Source organism: Rattus rattus, chromosome 3, assembly GCF_011064425.1.
Source record: "Rattus rattus isolate New Zealand chromosome 3, Rrattus_CSIRO_v1, whole genome shotgun sequence".
Classification (NCBI taxonomy): Eukaryota; Metazoa; Chordata; class Mammalia; order Rodentia; family Muridae; genus Rattus; species Rattus rattus.
In genome coordinates this window covers 138,289,166-138,312,593 of record NC_046156.1, presented here as the reverse complement: position 1 = coordinate 138,312,593, position 23,428 = coordinate 138,289,166, and the positions used below count along the sequence as shown (strand labels likewise).

The 23,428-nt window shown below is 39.4% G+C and overlaps 1 protein-coding gene across 1 annotated transcript in view; it reads left to right on the top strand.

Annotated features, from left to right (window-relative positions):
- Zfhx4 (zinc finger homeobox 4) overlaps window positions 1-23,428 on the top strand; it is a 181,537-nt gene that overhangs the window by 17,077 nt on the left and 141,032 nt on the right. Inside the window, 2 exon segments of the mRNA XM_032898618.1 lie at window positions 5,051-7,698; window positions 8,543-9,045. Of these exon segments, the coding sequence (XP_032754509.1) occupies window positions 5,097-7,698; window positions 8,543-9,045 (3,105 nt within the window). The 5' untranslated portion in view covers window positions 5,051-5,096.

Genomic DNA, 23,428 nt, shown 5'->3' with positions numbered 1-23,428 from the left:
CACATTCTTTTGCAGTTCGCTTCATTAATTCCTTCTTGCAGAAGCATTCTCTCGTGCTGGGAAGGTAGAAGGCTGTAACAGAAGAGCCCTGGAACATCAGCAGGAAGCTCTAAGCTGGTTAATGCAGTATAATTGTCTGGACATAGACTGGTCTTTGTTTGTGTGGTTCACTCCGAATCAGCTGTAATTAACTCCAGAGTGTTTCCAGATTGCCAGCAAAGAAAAATTACAGCTTTTCTGTTTTAAATTGTAAAGCTCACAAACATTAACTATGGAGATTGCCTTTACTTTGATATATTTCTGTCCTGCAAGGAAAGATAAAAGCTTACTTGAGTCCCCCCCCACTCCACCTCTAAAAATGTGCTTTTGTTAAGCTCCTTGATTTAACGTCTGCTGGAACATAATGGGTCCTAATAGTTGGGTTGGAAACCTTTTTACTTAGTATTTTCAACCTTTTGCCGTCCTCATTGCTAACCTTTTTTAATACTGAGGATTATGCAATATTTTCTATGAGATACTAAATGCCTGATTAAAATAAACAAGTAAATTCCCTTGAAGGGAAGCATCTTCTAGGCTTGAGATCAAATGTGTCTTCTGATAGAATCGGGGCTTCCATTCTGGTACATCACCTGTGACTTGATATATCAAAATGAGGATGTGACCAAAGGACCATTTGACTACCTCCTTCCTGGAGTCCGTGAGCCACACCCTATTCTAAACTCCAGTACAGTAGTTTGTAATTATGAATTCCAGCATGGATAAAAGTGAGGTAGTGGTGTGAACTAATACATCCCGGCACACAAAAGATCTGTCAGCAACTAATGCAAAAAAAAAAAAAAAAAAGGCAAAAATCTTTTTTTTTTTTCTTTCTTCTGAATTCAACAATAAGGAATTTAAGCCTCAATGTGGCTTTAGCAAGCAAAGAAAAGAAGCTCTTGGTGTCTGCATAATACCACTTTGATGGATTTTTTTCATCAGTTCTCTGTACGTGGCAACAAATAAACAAGTATAATTATACTTGTGAAGGCCTATTCATTGCTTTGTCAGGATTAGATATATGTGCCGTTTTCACACTGCGCCTCTCTTTTGTCTTTGCCTAACTCACTATGACATATTGATAGAGGATTTGGAATGGGGAAAAGGCCACAGCAGAGACAGTGATGACCTTTTGGAAACTTGATATAATTCAAGGATTTTTATTTATTTTCTTTTTTTTTTTTTTTGTAAACTTCTTACCAAATTCGCTTATACGCAGACAACTTTTAACTCATTTCAGATAGAGTAAATAAAGACCCAGAGTTTTAGAAGAGAGCAGAGAGCAGAGGGCAGAGGGCAGAGGAGAATAAAGACAATAGAGGAGCGCCCTGGTCTTCTCTCCCAGCACTTAGCAGAGTGGCCAACCTAGCATTCTTTCCCCATTATTCTGGCCTCTTGATCAGATCACGTTCTTTTTAATCATTTCACAAACACTGTCTCACTGGACCGTAGAAGAGGGCCGGGGCGGCCTCAATTAAAAAGCAGAGGCAAAACTGGCCTCTGATTTTGGGTTCTAATGGGAACTCTGAGTGCTGAATACAAAGGCATTCTCCTATTGTGCGGAAACCCCCCCCCCCTTTTATTAGAAGGGCTCCTCTTAGGTGGGTTTGGCCATTTAGCAGAGCAGAGTTTAGGCAGCAGTGACTGCAGAGGAAAGCAGAGCAGAAGCCAAGGGGGAAAAAGTTCTTTTCTGCATATTGTCTGTTGCTTCCGAAAAAGGGGATTTGACAGGATCAAAGTCACTGATCTTGCAAATTCCTGAGAATACCAAAAAACGTGTACAAGTACTCTAAGTAGACCAGAAGGTATGTATTGCTCTGAATTTAGCATAAAAGTTAGAGCAGGTTTCTCTAAGGAATTTCCTGAAGACTTTTGTATTTTTTAAAAACGGGATATTTGGCCATAGAAACTAGAAATTGGTGACGATTAAATAGAAGCCAGTTTTGAAGGGAAAGCAACTTTTACAGTGAATTAATGTGCTATGAATTTATTTGGGAATGCTTCTGTGGTTGATGTCAGCCTTCAAACTGGGGGTTTTACAAAGCTAGTACGAGTTTCCTACATGAGTCCTATCACTAAAAGGAAAACTTCATTTGGCAATGATGAGAGTGACTAGCTCGGCATCATATTTAGTGCCTGAAAAATACTAATTTAAGTACCTTTTTAACCACACAGAAGAAAGGGTCCCATCAGAATACACTGCCAAACCTTGCTAGGTTAAAGTCAATAGCTACATAAAAATACTAAAATTAGGTAATATGTTGCTATCTATGCCAAATAGATAGTTTTGTTGGTGGGGCTTTTAGAGTGAAATGTAATTGCAATTGTATAGAAGACTTACATGTTTGACCTGTTTTTTGATTAATGTGTGTCTTATTGAGATAAAATGGATAGACACTTTGACGTAAAATTGCATAAAAGTTTTATACAAAGTATATCCTAGCACATTTCTGATGTGAATTCCTTTAACATAGTCTCCATAATTTTTCCTTTTGCCTCCTTTAATATAAAATGAAAAAATGGGATCTATGCTATGTGGAGAAATTCTGAAATGAGATAATGTAGAGAGAGTAAATAGTGTAGAAATACTGTATAGCGCCCAGTTGTCATTGAGCTCTGGTGTTTGACTGCACCTTCCATATAACATCTGTAAGGAACATTTGATATACATTCAGAACCTATATAATAACTGTTGCATATGTTTTACTGTGAGGCAAAAACTATGGTAAGGATAAGATAAAAGTGGTAGTGATAATTTTATTTTTAATAAAATAATTAATATAATTATTATAGCTCAGAAACTCATAAGTCTGATTTATGCTTAGTAGCTTTTCTTACTCTTTGGCATACAGAACATCAGTTTTACATTAGATATATGTATAAATTGAGTGTGATCATTGATGGAAAGTATGATCCAGGTCCCTAGATCTTCCTGTTTAACCTATTTATCTAATAGTGTCATTGTTTTCATCCCAAACATCCAGCCTCTGCCTCCCTTCCACCTGTTTTCCAGGTCAGTTTAGCAATGTATTGCATTTTAGGCATTTTGACTGCCTTCCAAAATGTATACATTATGGAGAATCAGTACATGCAAAGGTAAACAATGTTTATGGACTAATTAGAAAATTATTAGCCTTTTATGCTTATTGTGATCAAATTATTTCAGAGATTTTAAAAAGCTACGTGCATGCCACAGAGATAATTAACCTGCAGCTCATCCATGATTAAAATTACACACTAAGCTTTGCGTTGTTTGCCCCATAGGCAATTAGAGTGCCATTTTAACTGTCTCAGATACCAAAACCAATTTTGATTTTGTCATCAATCTATGATTATCTTTTGGTGTATTATAAACTGATCATTTCCCCTCTGATTTGGTGAACAAAATTAGATTTGATTACAGTAAGAGCATTACTGACAGGGTCTTAGTACTTACATGCCTGTGACCTTCAATGACGTCTACCTTTTAAACAAACTTTTTAAAAGGAATTACTAAGATATGCCAAAATATAGGTGAACTCAACCTTTTCTTTTCTTCATATCTCTCAGACACAATGGAGGCTGTATCAGCATGCAGGAGTGGGAGAAGTGTCAGGGGCAGAGATTCAGAATATCTGTAATAACAGCTGTAATTCCCAACGTAATGTAGAATACCCGGTTTTTTTTTCCGCTGAAAATGTCATGATATGTAAAAACGTGGATTCTTCTAAAATAAGGGTCTGTTAGCCTTGAAGTTATGGGCTTCTTGGATCCTAAGATTTGAGAGAAGTTTGCTTACCTGTTTCATAAAAGCAAGACCGTGTCTGTGTCATAGGCTGAAAATAAACACCAAAGTTTCATGCCACTCAGCTGCTGTGTACAGTGCCATCGCTGTGCAAAATGAGTGATCTGCACTGCAGGGACTCGGAGAGCCCAGCTGAAGTCAGACTGCACTAACAGAGTCTGGAGTTTGCATATGAACACACCCACACGCAGCTGCATGCACATGCACAGAAAAGAACACACGTTTAACTTGCTCAACTTTCTCTGGGCGTTTGATGTTAGAAATGGATCAGGCTTTGATTGGGTGACTCTTTTCTGAAACAAAGGAAATATGTAATCTAAGTTTTTAAAATATTGAAGGATTTTCACCTAGAGTGCTTGCATGAGATTAAATCAGGGGGAGATGTTGGCAGAGGCACTAAGGAGGCAACTCACTAGGACTGACAACATCAAATGATATTTTAATGGCGTTCATTGCACATTGCACTTCAAAACAAAACGAGTGCGTGTGGTTGTCCCCAAGGATGATAGGACTGGCCATAGTAAATATTAAGTTCTGTTCTGTTGCTCATCGAGGTGCCTGAAGTGTGGGGAAGAATGGTGATTGGTGCGTAGTCAGGTCCAGCCAGGCACCTGCTGAGACCCTTTGCACAGGGAAGATTTCCAGAAAGCTGATTTACTGGCCAAATAAAAACCAGCGAAGAGTGTGGCTTGCACAGCCTGGAACTTTAATATTTCTCAGATTTGTTGGGCTCTCTCTCTCTCATGCCCACCTCCCCTTTCTAGCCACTGCCTGATAGAGAAAAAGGAAATTAAAAACAAACCAAAAAAAAATCAAACAACAACAGTCATTTGTACTGTACATCCATTGTGCTGCTTCGTATGAAAATTCTTTACATTCTACTAGGATCGTTTGCATTTAAAGGCCTTTATATTCAGTGCATGCCTTCTTTATTTTTTTGAAAACAGAATGAAAAAAAATAGCAAGATTTCTGCAACAAATTTGGGTTTAATGTGAATGCTCAGAGTGATTTCAGTAACACCTAAGCAGGAACTTCTATGATAGCTATCAACATTAGTTTGTTACATTTATATAGTCTGCCTGTAATAGATAGGTGTGATGGTTTTAAGTTTTTCCTCCTCAACTTTTTAGACAGTCAAGTTTACAGTAGCTGTGAATTAGTGATGGGCTATTAGTGAGCTGTGTCATTATTTAATAAAAATGGCTTCTCTCACCTCATTTTTTATCCAGGTCCCTGACAGGCTGGATGAAATGAGATCCCCATGTAGCAATTGCCATGGAAACCTGTGACTCTCCTCCTATCTCAAGGCAGGAAAATGGGCAGAGCACATCAAAGCTATGTGGAACTACACAACTTGATAATGAGGTGCCAGAGAAAGTTGCAGGGATGGAGCCTGACAGGGAAAACAGCTCCTCACATGACAACCTGAAAACAGAAGAGCATGAACGCAAAAGCGAAGTCTTGCTGGGTTTCAGCATTGAGAATGCAGCTGCCACTCAGGTCACCTCTGCAAAGGAGATACCCTGCAACGAATGTGCCACTTCTTTTCCCAGTTTACAGAAATACATGGAACACCACTGCCCTAATGCCCGCCTTCCTGTCCTGAAGGACGATGAGAGTGAGACCAGCGAGTTAGAGGACAGTGACGTGGAAAACTTAACAGGGGAGATAGTTTACCAGCCTGATGGGTCAGCTTATATAATTGAGGACTCCAAAGAAAGTGGGCAGAACGCACAGACTGGGGCAAACAGCAAACTCTTTTCAACAGCAATGTTTCTGGACTCCCTGGCATCTGCTGGAGAGAAGAGTGATCAGTCTGCTTCGGGCCCTGTGTCGTTCTACCCACAGATCATCAACACGTTTCATATCGCTTCATCCCTCGGGAAACCATTTACAGCCGATCCGGCTTTCCCAAATACCTCAGCATTAGCAGGAGTTGGTCCTGTGTTGCACAGTTTCCGTGTCTATGATCTCCGACACAAGAGAGAGAAAGACTATCTAACCAGTGATGGCTCAGCCAAAAACTCCTGTGTGTCCAAAGATGTCCCTAACAATGTGGACTTGTCCAAATTCGATGGTTGTGTTACTGATGGGAAGAGGAAACCCGTTTTAATGTGTTTCTTGTGCAAATTGTCTTTTGGTTATATCAGGTCGTTTGTAACCCATGCTGTGCACGACCATCGGATGACTCTCAATGATGAGGAGCAGAGGCTCCTCAGTAATAAATGCGTCTCCGCCATAATACAGGGGATTGGCAAAGACAAAGAACCTCTTATAAGCTTTCTGGAACCAAAAAAATCCACTTCTGTTTATCCCCATTTTTCTACTACAAACCTCATAGGACCTGATCCAACCTTCCGCGGTTTATGGAGCGCTTTTCATGTTGAAAACGGTGACTCTTTGCCGGCTGGCTTTGCCTTCTTGAAAGGAAGCGCAAGCCCTTCCAGCTCAGCAGAACAGCCGCTGGGGATCACCCAAATGCCAAAGGCTGAAGTGAACCTGGGGGGGCTGTCTAGTTTAGTAGTGAACACCCCAATTACCTCTGTCTCCCTCAGCCACTCATCATCTGAGTCTAGCAAGATGTCAGAGAGCAAAGACCAAGAGAACAACTGTGAAAGGCCAAAAGAAAATACAGTCTTACACCCGAATGGGGAGTGCCCTATCAAAAGTGAACCCAATGAACCGGGAGATGAGGATGAAGAGGATGCATATTCCAATGAACTCGATGACGAGGAAGTAGGCGAACTCACCGATAGTATTGGTAATAAAGACTTCCCTCTCTTAAACCAAAGCATTTCTCCTTTATCATCCAGTGTGCTAAAATTTATTGAAAAAGGTACCTCGTCCTCCTCGGGGACTAGTGCTGATGATGCAGAGAAGAAAAAACAGGCCGCCGCTGCTGCCACCGCCGGAAGGAGCAGTGGCAATGTTACTAATAGCTATGGCATTGGTGGCAAGGACTTTGCAGACGGAAGCGTCAGTAGAGATGGTGCCACAGCAGCTCATCCCAGTGAAACGACCCGGGGAGACGAGGACAGTTCAATGACTTCACACCAGCATGGCTTCACCCCGAGCACACCTGGTACACCAGGTCCTGGAGGAGATGGCTCCCCAGGCAATGGCATTGAGTGTCCAAAGTGTGACACGGTTTTGGGGTCTTCAAGGTCTCTTGGTGGTCACATGACTATGATGCACTCGAGGAACTCATGTAAAACCCTGAAATGTCCCAAATGTAACTGGCACTACAAGTATCAGCAGACTCTGGAGGCCCATATGAAGGAGAAGCACCCCGAGCCAGGTGGCTCTTGTGTTTATTGTAAGACTGGACAGCCTCATCCCAGGCTTGCCCGGGGAGAGAGTTACACGTGTGGTTATAAACCCTTCCGTTGTGAGGTTTGTAACTACTCTACCACTACCAAAGGCAACCTCAGTATTCATATGCAGTCTGACAAGCACCTGAACAACGTTCAGAATCTTCAGAATGGCAATGGCGAGCAGGTGTTTGGCCACTCTGCCCCAGCCCCCAACACTAGCCTCAGTGGCTGCGGAACACCCTCCCCTTCCAAACCCAAGCAGAAACCCACCTGGCGGTGTGAGGTTTGCGACTATGAAACCAACGTGGCTAGGAACCTTCGGATTCACATGACCAGCGAGAAACACATGCACAATATGATGCTTCTGCAGCAGAACATGAAACAGATCCAGCACAATCTTCATCTGGGCCTCGCCCCGGCAGAGGCTGAGCTCTACCAATACTACCTGGCTCAGAACATAGGCCTGACGGGAATGAAGCTGGAAAACCCTGCAGATCCTCAGCTCCTGATTAATCCCTTCCAGCTCGACTCAGCTACAGCAGCGGCTCTGGCACCAGGACTTGGTTAGTACTCCCTTTTCTGCACTATTGTCAGTTTTGAATCATATTTTCACTTGATCTCTGGTGGGGGAGCACTGACAAACCGGGGACAATTTGCTAGAAAGGCCTTTCTCTTAAACTGCATAGGCAAACTGCAGAAAGGTACATTGCTTTAAAGCTAAATTAAATCCAGAGAGTAAAGAGTTGAGAAATTAGTGACAGCATATAAGAAGTTAGGAAATTTTGTCTGCATTGGATAGGACCATTAAAATGCTAATTTACATACTTTGTTTACCATCATTAGCCATACATTTGACAGAATTTGTACGTTTATTTGGGGTGATTATTGCCCAAGACATCAAACATAGGCCATCAGGATTTTAATTAAACATTTTTGAAAAAATATTTGAATGCCTGTAATTGCTCATAATTAATCTTACAATAATCCCATTACCTTATCCAGGTATTTGGGAGGATGTTATAGGCAACAAGTGCAGAATCAGGCAAATCCCCTCAAGCTTTTGAAGACAAATTGGGAAATAACAATTAGTGTTTATGTAAGTCTATCTAGCCTCTTAAATCACAAACATGTGACTGTTTTGTTATGGTATTGATCAACTTTCTTGCACTGGAAAATACAAATTTCAGGATGACATCATGCCCAGTAGGAGTAATTAAAGCTATCTGATGAGGGAATTTAGAAGTTGAAAGGGATGATTGTAATTGATCCTGATCCAATCCTATTACAGCTTTTTATAGTTTAAGCTCCAGAGAAAGCACATTCCTTGTCAAGACATTTTTTTTTACATTCTTTCATGTGTGCTGTGTTTTCTAGTCTCTATTTTTCCTTTTAATTTTTTCCCTGTAGTAAATAATGAGCTGCCGCCTGAAATCCGGCTTGCCAGTGGTCAGCTAATGGGTGATGACCTGTCCCTCCTTACTGCAGGAGAGCTGTCACCTTATATCAGTGACCCGGCGCTGAAGCTATTCCAGTGTGCTGTTTGCAACAAATTCACCTCTGACAGCCTGGAGGCTCTAAGTGTGCATGTGAACAGCGACCGCTCTCTCCCTGAAGAGGACTGGAGAGCTGTAATTGGAGATATCTACCAGTGCAAGCTCTGCAACTACAACACACAGCTCAAAGCCAACTTCCAGCTCCACTGCAAGACTGATAAGCATATGCAGAAGTACCAGCTGGTGGCCCACATCAAGGAAGGGGGCAAAAGCAATGAGTGGAGGCTGAAGTGCATTGCCATTGGCAACCCCGTTCACCTCAAGTGTAATGCCTGTGACTACTACACCAACAGTGTGGATAAATTACGGCTGCATACTACCAATCACAGGCATGAGGCGGCCCTGAAACTCTACAAGGTAAGCCGTGCCATCCATTTTCATTGGCACAGAGTAGACAAGGGCATTAACCATTTCAGGGTTTGGAGCAGAGACTGTCGAGGAGAGGGCAGGTGCAAGGGTCAAGATGCACAGTTTCTGTTACCATTCCTAAAGGCGTATGAAATGCACACCAGTGGAAACTAGGGACTTGCTCCTTTCCCTTTTTCCTCCTCTCTCAGAGGCATGAATTGCTTCACTGGCTTCCTACAACAAAAGAATGTTTTCTGGCTATTGCCATTAGGAAAATGGTACTTTAAAGTCCTGTTTTATTTATTGTTTTTAGAAAACAGAAACAGAATATCACTGTTAATGGGTACAAGAAGCAGAGGGCACAGGCAGTACCTACACTGTAAATGTACCATTTGCTTGGTAATAAACAGGATGTTTGTGTATGTACACTCTTGCTGACGTAGAAAAACACACTCTTGCTTAGCGTCAGTTAGAAGTCTCTTCAAGAAAACTTTGTTATTCTTTTGCATGATTGTTTTCCCAACTAGTAATGCTTTCTCTCCTTCCCAAAGTGTGTAGCCTACATAAATATGCTCTTAAAATGACAAGTGCTCTTTAATCTTTACTGAGAAAAACTATGCAGACATTATTCATATGTGAAAGTAATGAACAGCATGTATTGCGCAACTTGTCTTGATATTTTCTGAACCCTAATGCCTGATGAATTTATTTTTTGTAGTTAGTTCCCTGGATTGTCTTGATGGTCTTGGTTCCTGTACAAGTGTAGCACATTCATTTCTGTGATGAATAACTTGGTTACTTATTAAAAAAACTTCTTTTGTCTAGAGGATATTAAAATTCAGAAAATATTGCAAACCATTAGTCATCGTAACAAGCTCTAAATATGATTACAAAATCCATTTTGCAAGTGTTATCTATTGATTTATACTAGAAATCAGTGATAACTATACTATCAGGAGTCAACCAACAATTATAGTACCTATAACTTTTCTAACCCTATTTAAAATTGCAAGCACAACTGCAAAAGCAGATGTGCTTATTTGGGTTAGGCTCAGGAATTATTTATTAGGATTGGTCTGGTGCTGTACACTTTGGTTGTTCCTGTTTAAATTTTAGATAGATGTACTATGCAGAAAATCCTACAGTCTCTATGTGAGAATTTGTAACATTGTTCCTGCTCTATTGGCACTGTGTGGATCGATAATGAAAGCATTAGATTTGGGTTGTTCTGTTCGTGGGAAGTGCTGGCCCTAATGTAAGATGGAGAGCTTCTACCTCAGTGCTATTGAAAATATAATATAAAGGATTAATTGTATTATAATTCATGGGTTTTGCAGCAACAGTTGACAACGGTTCAATTGCCTACTTTTTTTTTTTTTTTGCTGTTGATACCTGACCTATTAAAAGTTTTAGAATACCTAGGAGAAAAAAAAACAAACATTAAATTTGTATAAATAATAGATTTAGACCCTGGGAGCTATATGGAATATTCATGAACTATGTTTATATTCATACAGTTCCTCTAACACTTTAAATTAACATGTTGTGCATAAGAGATATAAATGGACAGATTTTTCTATTTTATTACTCTCAGGTAAAAACAGAGAGAAAGGGAGAGAGTGTTGTTTATTTTCTTAGAATAGGTTGCTTAATCAAAATGTCTGATAACTCTTCATATGTGTATAGGGGTGAGTGAGTGTGTGTGTGTGTGTGTGTGTGTGTGTGTGTGTGTGTGTGTGTGTTTATAAATTCATGCAATTCTTTCATCTTACTCCTGCGGGGCCATTCACAAAGTTCCAGGGTTCAAATTGAAGTTCCCTTAGAGGTACAGTTGGACAATGACTTCGAATTGTTAAAGATCCATTATGATAAATGCTTGATTCCAAAGAAGGCTGCAATGCCAGAGCACATTAGATCCCATAGGCAGAAGATGAACACCTATCTTAAAGATCCTATAAAGCATGTAATGTGCCCTTTGACTGTTTATCCCTTAATTAGTCAAGTATACCTAATATAGTGCTTTAATATGGTCAGCAGACAAAAGATACTATGAAAAAGTTAAATACTAAATTCAAAGAACACCAACATTACTTGAGTACTGAAACCAGAAACCTGTTATTTGACAATTCAACTATTTTACATAGTTCCAGAAGAGAAAAACTAAAACTGAGTAGTTGTGTGATATTTCCAAATTCAATTCAGCAACTATTTGATTCAGACCTAGAATATTTCAAGCACAGTGATGAGGAGACTAGCGTGGCTAGCTTGTTTCAGCAAAATAAAATTGGTTCATAAGTAACATTAATTGCTTTTAAGTGAGAACCTAACGAATTGGATCAGGCCTGAAAAAAATCATAGTTTGTCATATGGCTTAAATATTAAGATTAGACTTAAAGTAGTTTCATAGTTAATGACTAGACAATAATCTTCTCTGTAAAATTTATTTTTATTAAGAGTTTAATTTGCACCATTTCACATTGTAAATTATTTAGACGCTAGAGAAAAGTGGCAAGCTGCATTTGTAAGACAGATACAGAGCTGCAAAAAACATCTTTGCTCATTATTGACAACATATTGATTCATAATGCTCTAAATGTGGCAACCTGTCAGTTCAATTTGAATAAAACACTCTGCTCATTGTGCTGTCACCCTGAAGAAGCATAGCCTAAAAGAACTGTGTGCCTTTACTCCGTTTAAGGAGGGTAAAGGTTAAAGGTTAAGGGTTAGCGTAAAAGCATCCTTTCCCGAGCTGCTTACCTTTAAACTGATCAATTTAATGAAAATCTGTTTTACAGATGTTGTTTTAATGTATTTGGCAGGATTTAAGCAGATTTAACATTAGATGTGAGGTAGTAAAAATTATTTCTTTTATTTGACCAGAACAACACCTCTCCTTTTATGTTTAAGTTAGATGGCTTGTGGGCTATGGTATTTTGGCAAAGAACCCAGAGGAAGAATGTGTTGATGATCTTTCCATATGGGAAATAAATAAATAAGTAAAATACCGTTATGTCTATGTTAACAATGACTGAAAAACATACCATTATTTCGATGCTAAACATGACTGGTTTAAAAAAATCAAAAAACATTTCTTTTTCAGTAAAGTTCTTTGAAGTTCTAAAACAATCTTATTTTGACATATTTTTTTCTAGAGAAAGTTTAACGATGAAAGAAAATTGGTCAAGGAAAATGAAATAGAAAAGAAACGTTTTCATTATCCTTAATCTCCTTTAATGTCTGGATGCATATTTAAAGTGAGGTTAATAAATGCTAAGTGTACAGACAGTTAAATTTGGTCTTGCAAGTTAAAAACCATAGACATACCTATGTAAATATGTAACTGTAATTTCAAGATAGTCAATTTACTAGGCTAAATTATAATTTTGAAAATTTCTTGCTTTTATAATCTCTTATAGAAGTTTTAGTGAGATGGTTCTTATTAAATGTTTGTGTGACGTCAGAAGCTGATGAGGCATGGGAGGCGTGGCTGAAGGACCCCCTTCACTTTCAGCCTTCATCTTAAAAAATGCATTGTAATTTGTTCTGTTTCTATAATAAGCCCTGGCATTCTGACGAGTCCAGTGGAAAGTTGTAATAACAGCTACTTAGCATTAGACATGAAAGTCGGGACAATCGAGGAAGGTTCGGGCAGGATCACAGATCACCGTGGAGAATATTCTTGGCTTTGTGAGGCCGGTTTTCTGGCCAGACTATTGACTTAACTATTGTCCTGTGTGCAGCACGCCCATGCTTAGCTGTCTGTGCCCTCTGACATCCCTCCTCCTACTCTGTGAATGTGTGTGTGAGTGTTCACAGCTCTCCTGGTTCAAAGTCAAAAGCTTATCCACCTGAACAGTTTTCCTCCCTGCCCCTGCTCAGAGTGAGGCAAAGGAGGCTCTCTGAATTTCTCAATGCCGTTTTGCTATTCGGTTTTCACATAGGCTAAAAGCACTGAAGCACTAGCCTGCCGCCATGATGCACACTGCAAACACATGAGGCTTAGTCCTAGGTACTTACAGGGTATCACTGACCCAAGGAACAGTTTTCAATGCTTCTCCTTATTTATGATGTAGATTAAAGAAAGGACCCAGGTTACAAACTAAAACTCAAGGGGAATGGAGGATGGACATAAAAGACAATGAAGGCTGCAGAGTGAGGAATGAGGAACGTGTTCGTGGGATGTAAACCCACCACAGAATAATAGACATTGCCTACCCCCTTGCTCTATTTATTATCTGAAAATGCTAAATGGTTTGAAGGTATTGGTGAGCAACAGGTATTTTCATAACTATATACTCAAGTCCAACTTTGCAATTTAAAATTCAGAAAACCAGATATGTAGCATTTTAGTCACCGGTGTCATTGCGTGGTGGTGAAAGCTCATAGGAGAAGGTGTAGTACATATTTGCATAAAAGTCATTGTGTAAAAAGAAATTGCAATACGGGGATACTCTGAGAAATTCAAGCAGTTTTTCTTAATCTTATTCTAGACATTTGCCTAGATGAAGAAAGCTGTTTACAGAGATAAACAAAAGTTATTCTTTTCCCTGACTAAACATTAACCTGAGTATGGAAATATCTTTGTACTTTTTTGTATTAGTTTCACATTAATGTTCATTTCAAGGTTGAAAAGCAGTGTGAAATTTAATAACAGTTGTAGGATTTTTTTGTAAGTAATCACAATTCAAATTATTCCATTGTATTCTCATATTAAAAGACAGGCAGAGGTTGAAAAAGTAATTTCTACAGGAGAATAATCCATGCTTGCATAATATTTAGAACTAATAAATACACAGATCAAATAAAGAGAAACTGGGTAGCTAATAACAACTAATAAATCATGGGTGTTTTCAGATCACACTGTAATTGGTTGGCCCTTCTGACTACACAGCCTTCTGTTTCTAAGCATGATGTTGCCTGAACCATAGCCATGTGCAAACCAGGCCAACTCAGTCAGACAAATGTAGACTTCTGTGAGTGTACTCATGTGGCAAGTACTATGGCAAAATGTGATCTGAGAATCTTTTTTCACCCCCATGGCAAGAAAAATAACCCCCAAGTTTTAAATATTAATAGATGGTTATTCCCAGAGATGATTAATTTTAGCCAACCTTGCATCCATGTCAGGGCAAATAAAATAACATTGTGAAATTATTATCAAACCTAGACAGATTTTTTTTTGTAAAAATGAAAATATGGCATCACGTCACTGCTGCCTGTTTTCTGTGATTGTCAACCTGTGTTTCTGTCTCCCTGTATGTGTTATAATGCCACTCTGCTTCCCACCTGGGACTTCTACTTACGAAGTATTCTACATTGCAAGCTTAGCTAACTTCCTAAGCAATTCTAAGTAAGGGAAACAGAAGTACCTGCAATTATAAGTGCCATTTCTAGTCTTTTTCAGGATGAGCTGTTACGATATTTCCTTGCTGCAAAATTTCTGTTAGGGTGAGAGGAGATGGCTCCGTGCTGAGGGAATCAGGTGAGAGTCAGGAACACAGAGCAGTCCCCTTTCTTAGAGTTTCTTTCACTTGCTGCTTCTGAATACATACACAAAACCACTGCCCCTGCCATCATACAAATACACTTCAGAAATTTAGTCAACAGCTTGACGACATTGTTCACTCTAGGTCCCAGGAACAAGTCAACTTGTACTTTTTAATTCAAACACTTCTATATTTTATGCTCATTTTATCTAACCTGGATTGTTGGCACGTTTTATCCAGATGTATCAAATGGCTTATCTGCGACCTGTCCTGCGGTCTTTTAAGTACAGCGAACCGAGTGTCATCACATAATTCTGGACACACATGAGAATTTCCTTGGCTTAATCTGTCCTTTTCCCATGGAGCTGGTATGCAGTTGTTGAAGCACTCAAAGACCTGGCAAACAGCAGTGCAGCCACAGTCATATGTTCAGCAGGCCTCACACTGCTGAAAGGGTCTTGGCCTGGGGTGGAGTGAGGCGGAGCTGGCATGTGCATAATGACCACAGTTCTGCTTCCAGAACATCTGGCCTCCCGAAGCCCTACTGCAGATGCTTCAGCAAGTCTGCTTTGAGTCTGAACCCATGCTAAGGTGGAGTTCACACACACATGGAGATGTACTCATCTTCCAGACAACCTGAGCCTTAGAGGTGATTTCTCCTTACACTGTCGGGAGCTTTCAGGAGAGCCTGAGAGGATGTGATTTATGAAGAGTGAGTCAGGACCGCAGAGGTGTAGCAACCCCTTCCTTTCAGGGAATGTTTCCATGGACTCTGTAACCCAGATGTATTGATTGGTTCTGACACAGGGCCACAGCTTTATTTGAAGAAGACCTAGATTATATGCTGCTTCCTGCTTTGAATAACCAGAGAAGCATTTATTGAGCATTTATTTACTGTGTCTCAGGCTCCGGATATAACTGCATGGTGAGTCTATCCATTAAGATGGCAGACAGTAAGGTGACATCTTACGTGTTTGAAGACACAGAGGTTTGTGAGGTTGTGTTTTCAAACTCTTCACAATTGCACATGAATTTTGGACTCAGGAACATTAATAAAAATTACAAGTTCAATAGTGCTATGCCAAGTTTCCCTGCCTTTTTCAGCTGCATTTAGTAAAAAGTCTGAATGCTCCAGGTATCTTGAATTGTCCATGGATATGCAGTATCCTACTTGTGTATCTTGCCTCACTCTACTCTATTACATAGCCACTACTTATAGATCATTTTTAAGCTGAGAATTTTATTTGCAAGTTTAATTCAAGAAAGAGCTTTCATTGGTTGACACATTCATAGTTATTCTTCACATAAAAGCATACGGCTATGTGTCATTGAAAAATGAAGAAAACCAAGTAAGAAGGTCGATTTACAACCTGATCTACCCTTCTACAGAACCAGGATGATATGAGTCCTGAAAAACATATATAAAAACAATTTACAATGCAGTGAGAGTTCCATCTAAAGGAACATCTTCATGTTGACTTGTTATACAGTCATTACCACCATTAACAGTTATGCACAACAATACTTTGTGTATTTATCTAATTTATAATTCCACATTTTGTGAGCTGTGGTGACACGGACTTAAAATGGCAAGATTTACGATGCTGACATAGGAAAGTTATGAGCCCAGCTTGGCTTACAGTGAGATCCTGTTGTGAGAAAGGACGTGAAAGAAAACAAAACCTGTTTTCTCTACCTACAAGGGAAAATTCTCTTACTGCATATATAGCACAATATGTATAAGTCTAATGTGCATATAGAAGCATATAGGAATAGATTCACTTAAAACCTTTTGATCAATGGATGTAATTGATAGCATGGAATATATATTGACCTCTCATCTTGGGAAAGGAGTAAGTTGGGATGATATTTTCTCTTCAAGCACAAATTTGTGTGTGTGTGTGTGTGTGTGTGTGTGTGTGTGTGTGTGTGCACTGTATGACTTTGTCAGTGTAGACATGCACATGACATGTGGGTAAAAATGTCTACACAAACACATGCATAGATACTAATAGAGACCAGAGGCATGCATCAGGTATTTGACTCTGTTGTACTCTTTTTATTTATTGAAATAGCATCTTTCACTCAACCTGAAGCTCATGGATTCAGCTAAGCTGGCTGGTAAAAGAGCTTCATGTGTTCTCCTGTTTCAACCCTCACCATTCTCCATGCTGGGGTTGCATGCACATAGCAGGATGCTAGGCTCTTTCTGTAGATATGGGGAACCTAAACTCAGCTCCTCATGCCTGAGAAGCAAGCATTTTGGAGACTGCACAGTCTTTTCAGACCCCCTCAAGCAATTTTTAAGGAGTAGTACAGAGGAAGCTTGGGGTTGAGGGAAGTTATACACAGATATTTGATGATAAAAATGAATGGAAAGTAAGGTTGGGAGTCCAAAAACAGACCCAGTACATGGTAGCACCCATTTTGGAGAACATCTTTTACACTTGTAATATTGATTATTTTCTTTTGTAACTATGTATTCTGTTTTAAAAGATCATTTACTGGTGGCATCAGTATGTGATTAATGGTATACTGGGAAGACTCTTTCTAAAAATATTCCTTCTTATGATGCCAGATAATCTATTGACAATGAAAGCATATTGAGAATTTATTTTCCCATTTTTTTTTGCCTTTTACAATTGCACTAGTGTCTGAAGGAAGAAAATGTACTAACCAAAACTGGAAGTTAAAAGTTACATTACATTGTCTCTTCCCTCTTCCAAAGACTTATATACCATTATTCACATTAAAGCATGCGGGGAAACCAAGATTCAGGGGGTTCGCAGGTCCTCATAGAAAGTAAGATCCTATTCTTGCCCTGTGCCTCTTCCATCAATGATAAAACCTTTTTATGTTTGAGGACAGCAAGAGCAGGCTGTGGGAAAGCAGAGAGGCTGGCACCTGATGAGCTTTGCCACTTGGTCTTCATGTTGGTTATCATTTTCAGTTCTTTAAACCAGTAGGTTTCCTAAAGTGTAGGCAGGTAAAGTGGGAACGGTTCTGTATACACAAATGCCGTGCACTGAAATGACAGACTTAAACCAGCCATGACTAGTCAGGAGGGGTAACGTTATATTACCTATAAAAATGGAATTCTTCTGCTTTTAGCAATGTCCTTGTATTGGCATGTTTTGGTGTTTAGTATATAAAACAGGATCGACTAATTGAACAGTTATCACTTTGCGAGCTGGTGCTTGCTAGTTAAGCCCCTTTTGGAGGCTGCATTAATTCATTCAGGTCACCAGGCAGTGGGGCACTAATGGTCTCCCACGGGCCTGACAAAGGAGATGGTGGAATGGAGCTGGTACTGCAGCTAGAACAGCTGGGACAGTCACCCACCCAGAGTGCAGGCCACCTCTGTATCCTAGCATCCTTAGAACACCTGGAAGAGTCCTAATCACCTGTAACCTATCAGGTGCTTAAAACAGCTTGTTGATTTGAATTATTATTTTTGTATTTTTATATTTTATTTCTTACTTTAAACCACTGTATGTTTTTGTGAACCAGAGCCTCACTATCACAATCTACCTTCTAATCTTCCTCTCTCTTCTCTTCCTTCTTTTTTAACCTTGAAATCAACCTTCATTTATTTTTATTTTCTTAGTTCATTTTGAGATTCCTAGGGTTGTACCTCCAGTGTATGTTGGTAGACTACCTTCCTACCTCTGTTCTCTTCAAGCATTTGCCAAACATTTCAGTGTGAAACATAGTCTCATGCTATCACTTATGTTGTCTGTTCATAGAGATTTTTGAAGTAATTTGAACCTACTTGACCCTGTAGGTTTGTTTGTTCATATCCCTTAAATGTTGACCACATATATTGATGCAATGTTCTTTTATTGAAAAGTGAGAATTGCCTGAGTTTTGCAAGTCTATAGATGGTGTGTGTAAAGAAGTTTGGGACATTTCTTATTTCTGTTTTATAGTTTTCAAAGACTATTTCTATTTCTAACTGTCCATTTGGCAAGCCTAGACAGAACACCCTCTTATTGAAGACATACATCATCAAAGACTCAAATTATCCAGTGTTCAATTGTGAAATATTGGACACCAAGCCTTCTTGCCATCACTTGTACAGTCCACTTATAAGTCATCTTTGTCAACATGCTTTCAGCACTCACGAGAGGTTTTCTACAGAGTTACTAGTGGTGCCTTTAAGGCAAGATTCACAACCTAAAAGAGAATTATGCTGTAGGATGATGTCATTACACAGGTGAAGGCAGGTACAAGATAAAACGAGGCCTGTCATTGGAGGAGAAGGAAGGATGAGCAGGAGAAAAGTTTTAGAGAGGAGGAGACTAGAGCGAGGAAGAGAAGAAGCTGAGGAACATGGAGGTAGATGTTAAGATTCCTCTCTGCACATTTACAGGTTGTTGTGAATATTTTTAAGGGATTGATGTGTATAGGGCTTTGCATGTCTAGGTGAGCAATGATATTTTATTAATTGCATCAGGGGTTGTTGTGTTGTGTATTTTTTCATGTGGCGATTTAAGTTCAAGGGAATATGTGGTGACTGGAGACACTACCCTACCACGGAATTGGGATGTGTATGTCTGGCATGGTGGCAATCTGCCTTGGGAACTAGATGGGTAGAAAGATTGTTGCCAGGCTCAGAGAGAAGCCATTGGCAATGTGATATGAGAAAGAGCAAAGCAGGTGAGAGGCTTTGCTAACTTAGATGAAGATATCTACCAGATATCTTGGAACAGTACGGTGCTGGACCTAGTGTGCAATAAATGTCAAGATTTTTTATAATTTTACAACAACATTATGCACATGTCAGAATTTGTCATTTAGAATTTACTCTATTGAAAAGGCTGAAACCCTTTTTCTTTACACTGTAATTTTATAACTGTGGTGTTTTGTTTTTTTTTTTTTGTTTTTTTTTTCGGGGCTGGGGTTCGAACCCAGGGCCTTGCGCTTCCTAGGCAAGCGCTCTTCCACTGAGCTAAATCCCCAACCCCGACTGTGGTGTTTTAATATGAAGCATTTCAATATCTTTTGAGAAATAATTGGTGAAATCAAGTTGTCATCAAAATTATATCATCATCATCATCACGACCACCACAAACACCACCACCACCAGACAGTAAGAATTAACCCTAGAGTGGGAAAGGATTCAAGGAAAGAATACTGTCTTAATATTGGATTCTTGTTTGTTTACATTTTCGTTATAAAAATCAAATAACTAAAACCAACATTGAGGAAGCATCAATGTTTCAGTGATGACCATTCCTTAAGAATCTTCTTCCAGTCTCATAAACAAATTATATAAAAATAGATGCAAAGATATTACTTGAATCTGATGACTCATGTTCTGAATGCTTTGTCCCCAGCTGGTGGTGTCATGTTAAGAGAGATTGGGAGGTGATGCTTAACTGAATGAGGTGGGAGATGTATTATTCTTGACCTCTTCCTGCTGCTCTCTCTGCTTCCTGGCCCACCCTGATGTGAACTCAGCTGTCCCATTATGCCTTTTTTTTTTTTTTTTTTTTTTTACCATTTCTGGATGGGACTCTCTTTAGCTCTTTGAGCTAAAAATAAGTCTTTTCCCCTCAAGCAGTTTTTGTCATGAATTTTAGTTGTAAAATACAAAATTAACTAATAGAAAAGGACATTTATAAATAATCTTTCTTTGGAGTAATTTAGTCTTTCATCCTTTTATTTTCTTAAGTATTGGAAAACTCAAAGTGATCTTTCTGAAGACCTATTGAGATTTAGAACATTATTTTTTTTTCATATTTAGCTGGATGTACTTCTCTCTTTTACTTGCACATTAGCAAGGAAGTTAATTTCCTAACTGCCCAAGTTTTTCTGTTTTACTTAGATGTGATTCAGTATAGATTAGCAAGTATCATGGCTTTCTGAAATCATCTACTATATCACTTTAATCCTTCCTTTTTCAGACGATGGTCCTTAGTGATGGCAACAGAAGCTGTTTGTGAAAATAAGATACACCACACATAAACACAGATAGACTTTTCTCCAAATTAACAATTTAATTCTTTCAGTGAATAGTCCCTTTAATGGGATGGTTCAATATACGGAAAACCATCAACGTGATCCATTATATAAACAAACTGAAAGAACAAAACCACATGATCATTTCATTAGATGCTGAGAAAGCATTTGACAAAATTCAACACCCCTTCATGATAAAAGTCCTGGAAAGAATAGGAATTCAAGGCCCATACCTAAACATAGTAAAAGCCATATACAGCAAACCAGTTGCTAACATTAAACTAAATGGAGAGAAACTTGAAGCAATCCCACTAAAATCAGGGACTAGACAAGGCTGCCCACTCTCCTCCTACTTATTCAATATAGTTCTTGAAGTTCTAGCCAGAGCAATCAGACAAAAAAAGGAGGTCAAGGGGATACAGATCGGAAAAGAAGAAGTCAAAATATCACTATTTGCAGATGATAAGATAGTATATTTAAGTGATCCCAAAAGTTCCACCAGAGAACTACTAAAGCTGATCAACAACTTCAGCAAAGTGGCTGGGTATAAAATTAACTCAAATAAATCAGTAGCCTTCCTCTACACAAAAGAGAAACAGGCCGAGAAAGAAATTAGGGAAATGACACCCTTCATAATAGATCCAAATAATATAAAGTACCTCGGTGTGACTTTAAGCAAGCAAGGGAAAGATCTGTACAATAAGAACTTCAAGACTCTGAAGAAAGAAATTGAAGAAGATCTCAGAAGATGGAAAGATCTCCCATGCTCATGGATTGGCAGGATTAATATAGTAAAAAATGGCCATTCTACCAAAAGCGTATCTACAGATTCAATGCAATCCCCATCAAAATACCAATCCAATTCTTCAAAGAGTTAGACAGAACAATTTGCAAATTCATCTGGAATAACAAAAAACCCAGGATAGCTAAAACTATCCTCAACAATAAAAGGACTTCAGGGGAATCACTATCCCAGATCTCAAGCAGTATTACAGAGCAATAGTGATAAAAACTGCATGGTATTGGTACAGAGACAGACAGATAGACCAATGGAACAGAATTGAAGACCCAGAAATGAACCCACACACCTATGGGCACTTGATTTTTGACAAAGGAGCCAAACCATCCAATGAAAAAAAGATAGCATTTTCAGCAAATGGTGCTGGTTCAACTGGAGGTCAACATGTAGAAGAATGCAGATCGATCCATGCTTATCACCCTGTACAAAGCTTAAGTCCAAGTGGATAAAGGACCTCCACATCAAACCAGATACACTCAAACTAATAGAAGAAAAACTAGGGAAGCATCTGGAACACATGGGCACTGGAAAAAATTTCCTGAACAAAACACCAATGGCTTATGCTCTAAGATCAAGAATCGACAAATGGGATCTCATAAAAACTGCAAAGCTTCTGTAAGGCAAAGGACACTGTGGTTAGGGACAAACGGCAAAACCAACAGATTGGGAAAAGATCTTTTACCAATCCTACAACAGATAGAGGGCTTATATCCAAAATATACAAAGAACTGAAGAAGTTAGACAGCAGGGGAGGCAAATAACCCTATTAAAAATGGGGTTCAGAGCTAAACAGAGAATTCACAGCTGAGGAATGCCGAATGGCTGAGAAACACCTAAAGAAATGTTCAACATCGTTAGTCATAAGGGAAATGCAAATCAAAACAACCCTGAGATTTCACCTCACACCAGTGAGAATGGCTAAGATCAAAAACTCAGGTGACAGCAAATGCTGGCGAGGATGTGGAGAAAGGGGAACACTCCTCCATGTTGGTGGGGTTGCAGACTGCTGCAACCATTCTGGAAATCAGTCTGGAGGTTCCTCAGAAAATTGGACATTGAACTGCCTGAGGATCCAGCTATACCTCTCCTGGGCATATACCCAAAAGATGCCCCAACATATAAAAAAAGACACGTGCTCCACTATGTTCATCGCAGCCTTATTTATAATAGCCAGAAGCTGGAAAGAACCCAGATGCCCTTCAACAGAGGAATGGATACAGAAAATGTGGTACATCTACACAATGGAATATTACTCAGCTATCAAAAAACAATGACTTTGTGAAATTAGTAGGCAAATGGTTGGAACTGGAAACTATCATCCTGAGTGAGCTAACCCAATCACAGAAAGACATACATGGTATGTACTCATTGATAAGTGGCTATTAGCCCAAATGCTTGAATTACCCTAGATGCCTAGAACAAATGAAACTCAAGACAGATGATCAAAATGTGAATGCAGATCGCTCATGAGAGACACAGCCAGAATACAGCAAATACAGAGGCGTATGCCAGCAGGAAACCACTGAACTGAGAACAGGACCCCTGTTGAACAATCAGAGAAAGAACTGGAAGAGCTTGAAGGAGCTCGAGACCCCATATGTACAGCAAATGCCAACCAACCAGAGTTTCCAGGGACAAGCCACTACCCAAAGACTATACATGGACTGACCCTGACTCTGACCTCGAGGGTTGCAATGAATATCCTAGTAAGAGCACCAGTGGAAGGGAAGCCCTGGGTCCTGCTAAGACTGAACCCCAGTGAACTAGACTGTTGGGAGAGGGCAGCAATGGGGGAGGGTTAGGAAGGAACACCCATAAGGAAGGGGAGGGGGGAGGGGATGTTTGTCGAAACCGGAAAAGGGAATAACATTCAAATGTATATAAGAAATACTCAAGTTAATAAAAAAAAAATTTAATTGATTGTCTAAGCTCACATAGCTGGTAACACTGAGAACCAAATTAGATCTGAATTCAGTCTGTCTCCAGGCCCTACATCATTAATCAGCAATTTCATTATAATAAAGACTCTTCATTGCAATAGTATCTAGCCAGGAGAGTTCTGTTTATGGCATAAAGAAATGAGAGTATGGTTGTGACTCTGATAGATGTTCATGGTAGGGGTTCATCACTTGAGAAGAAGACA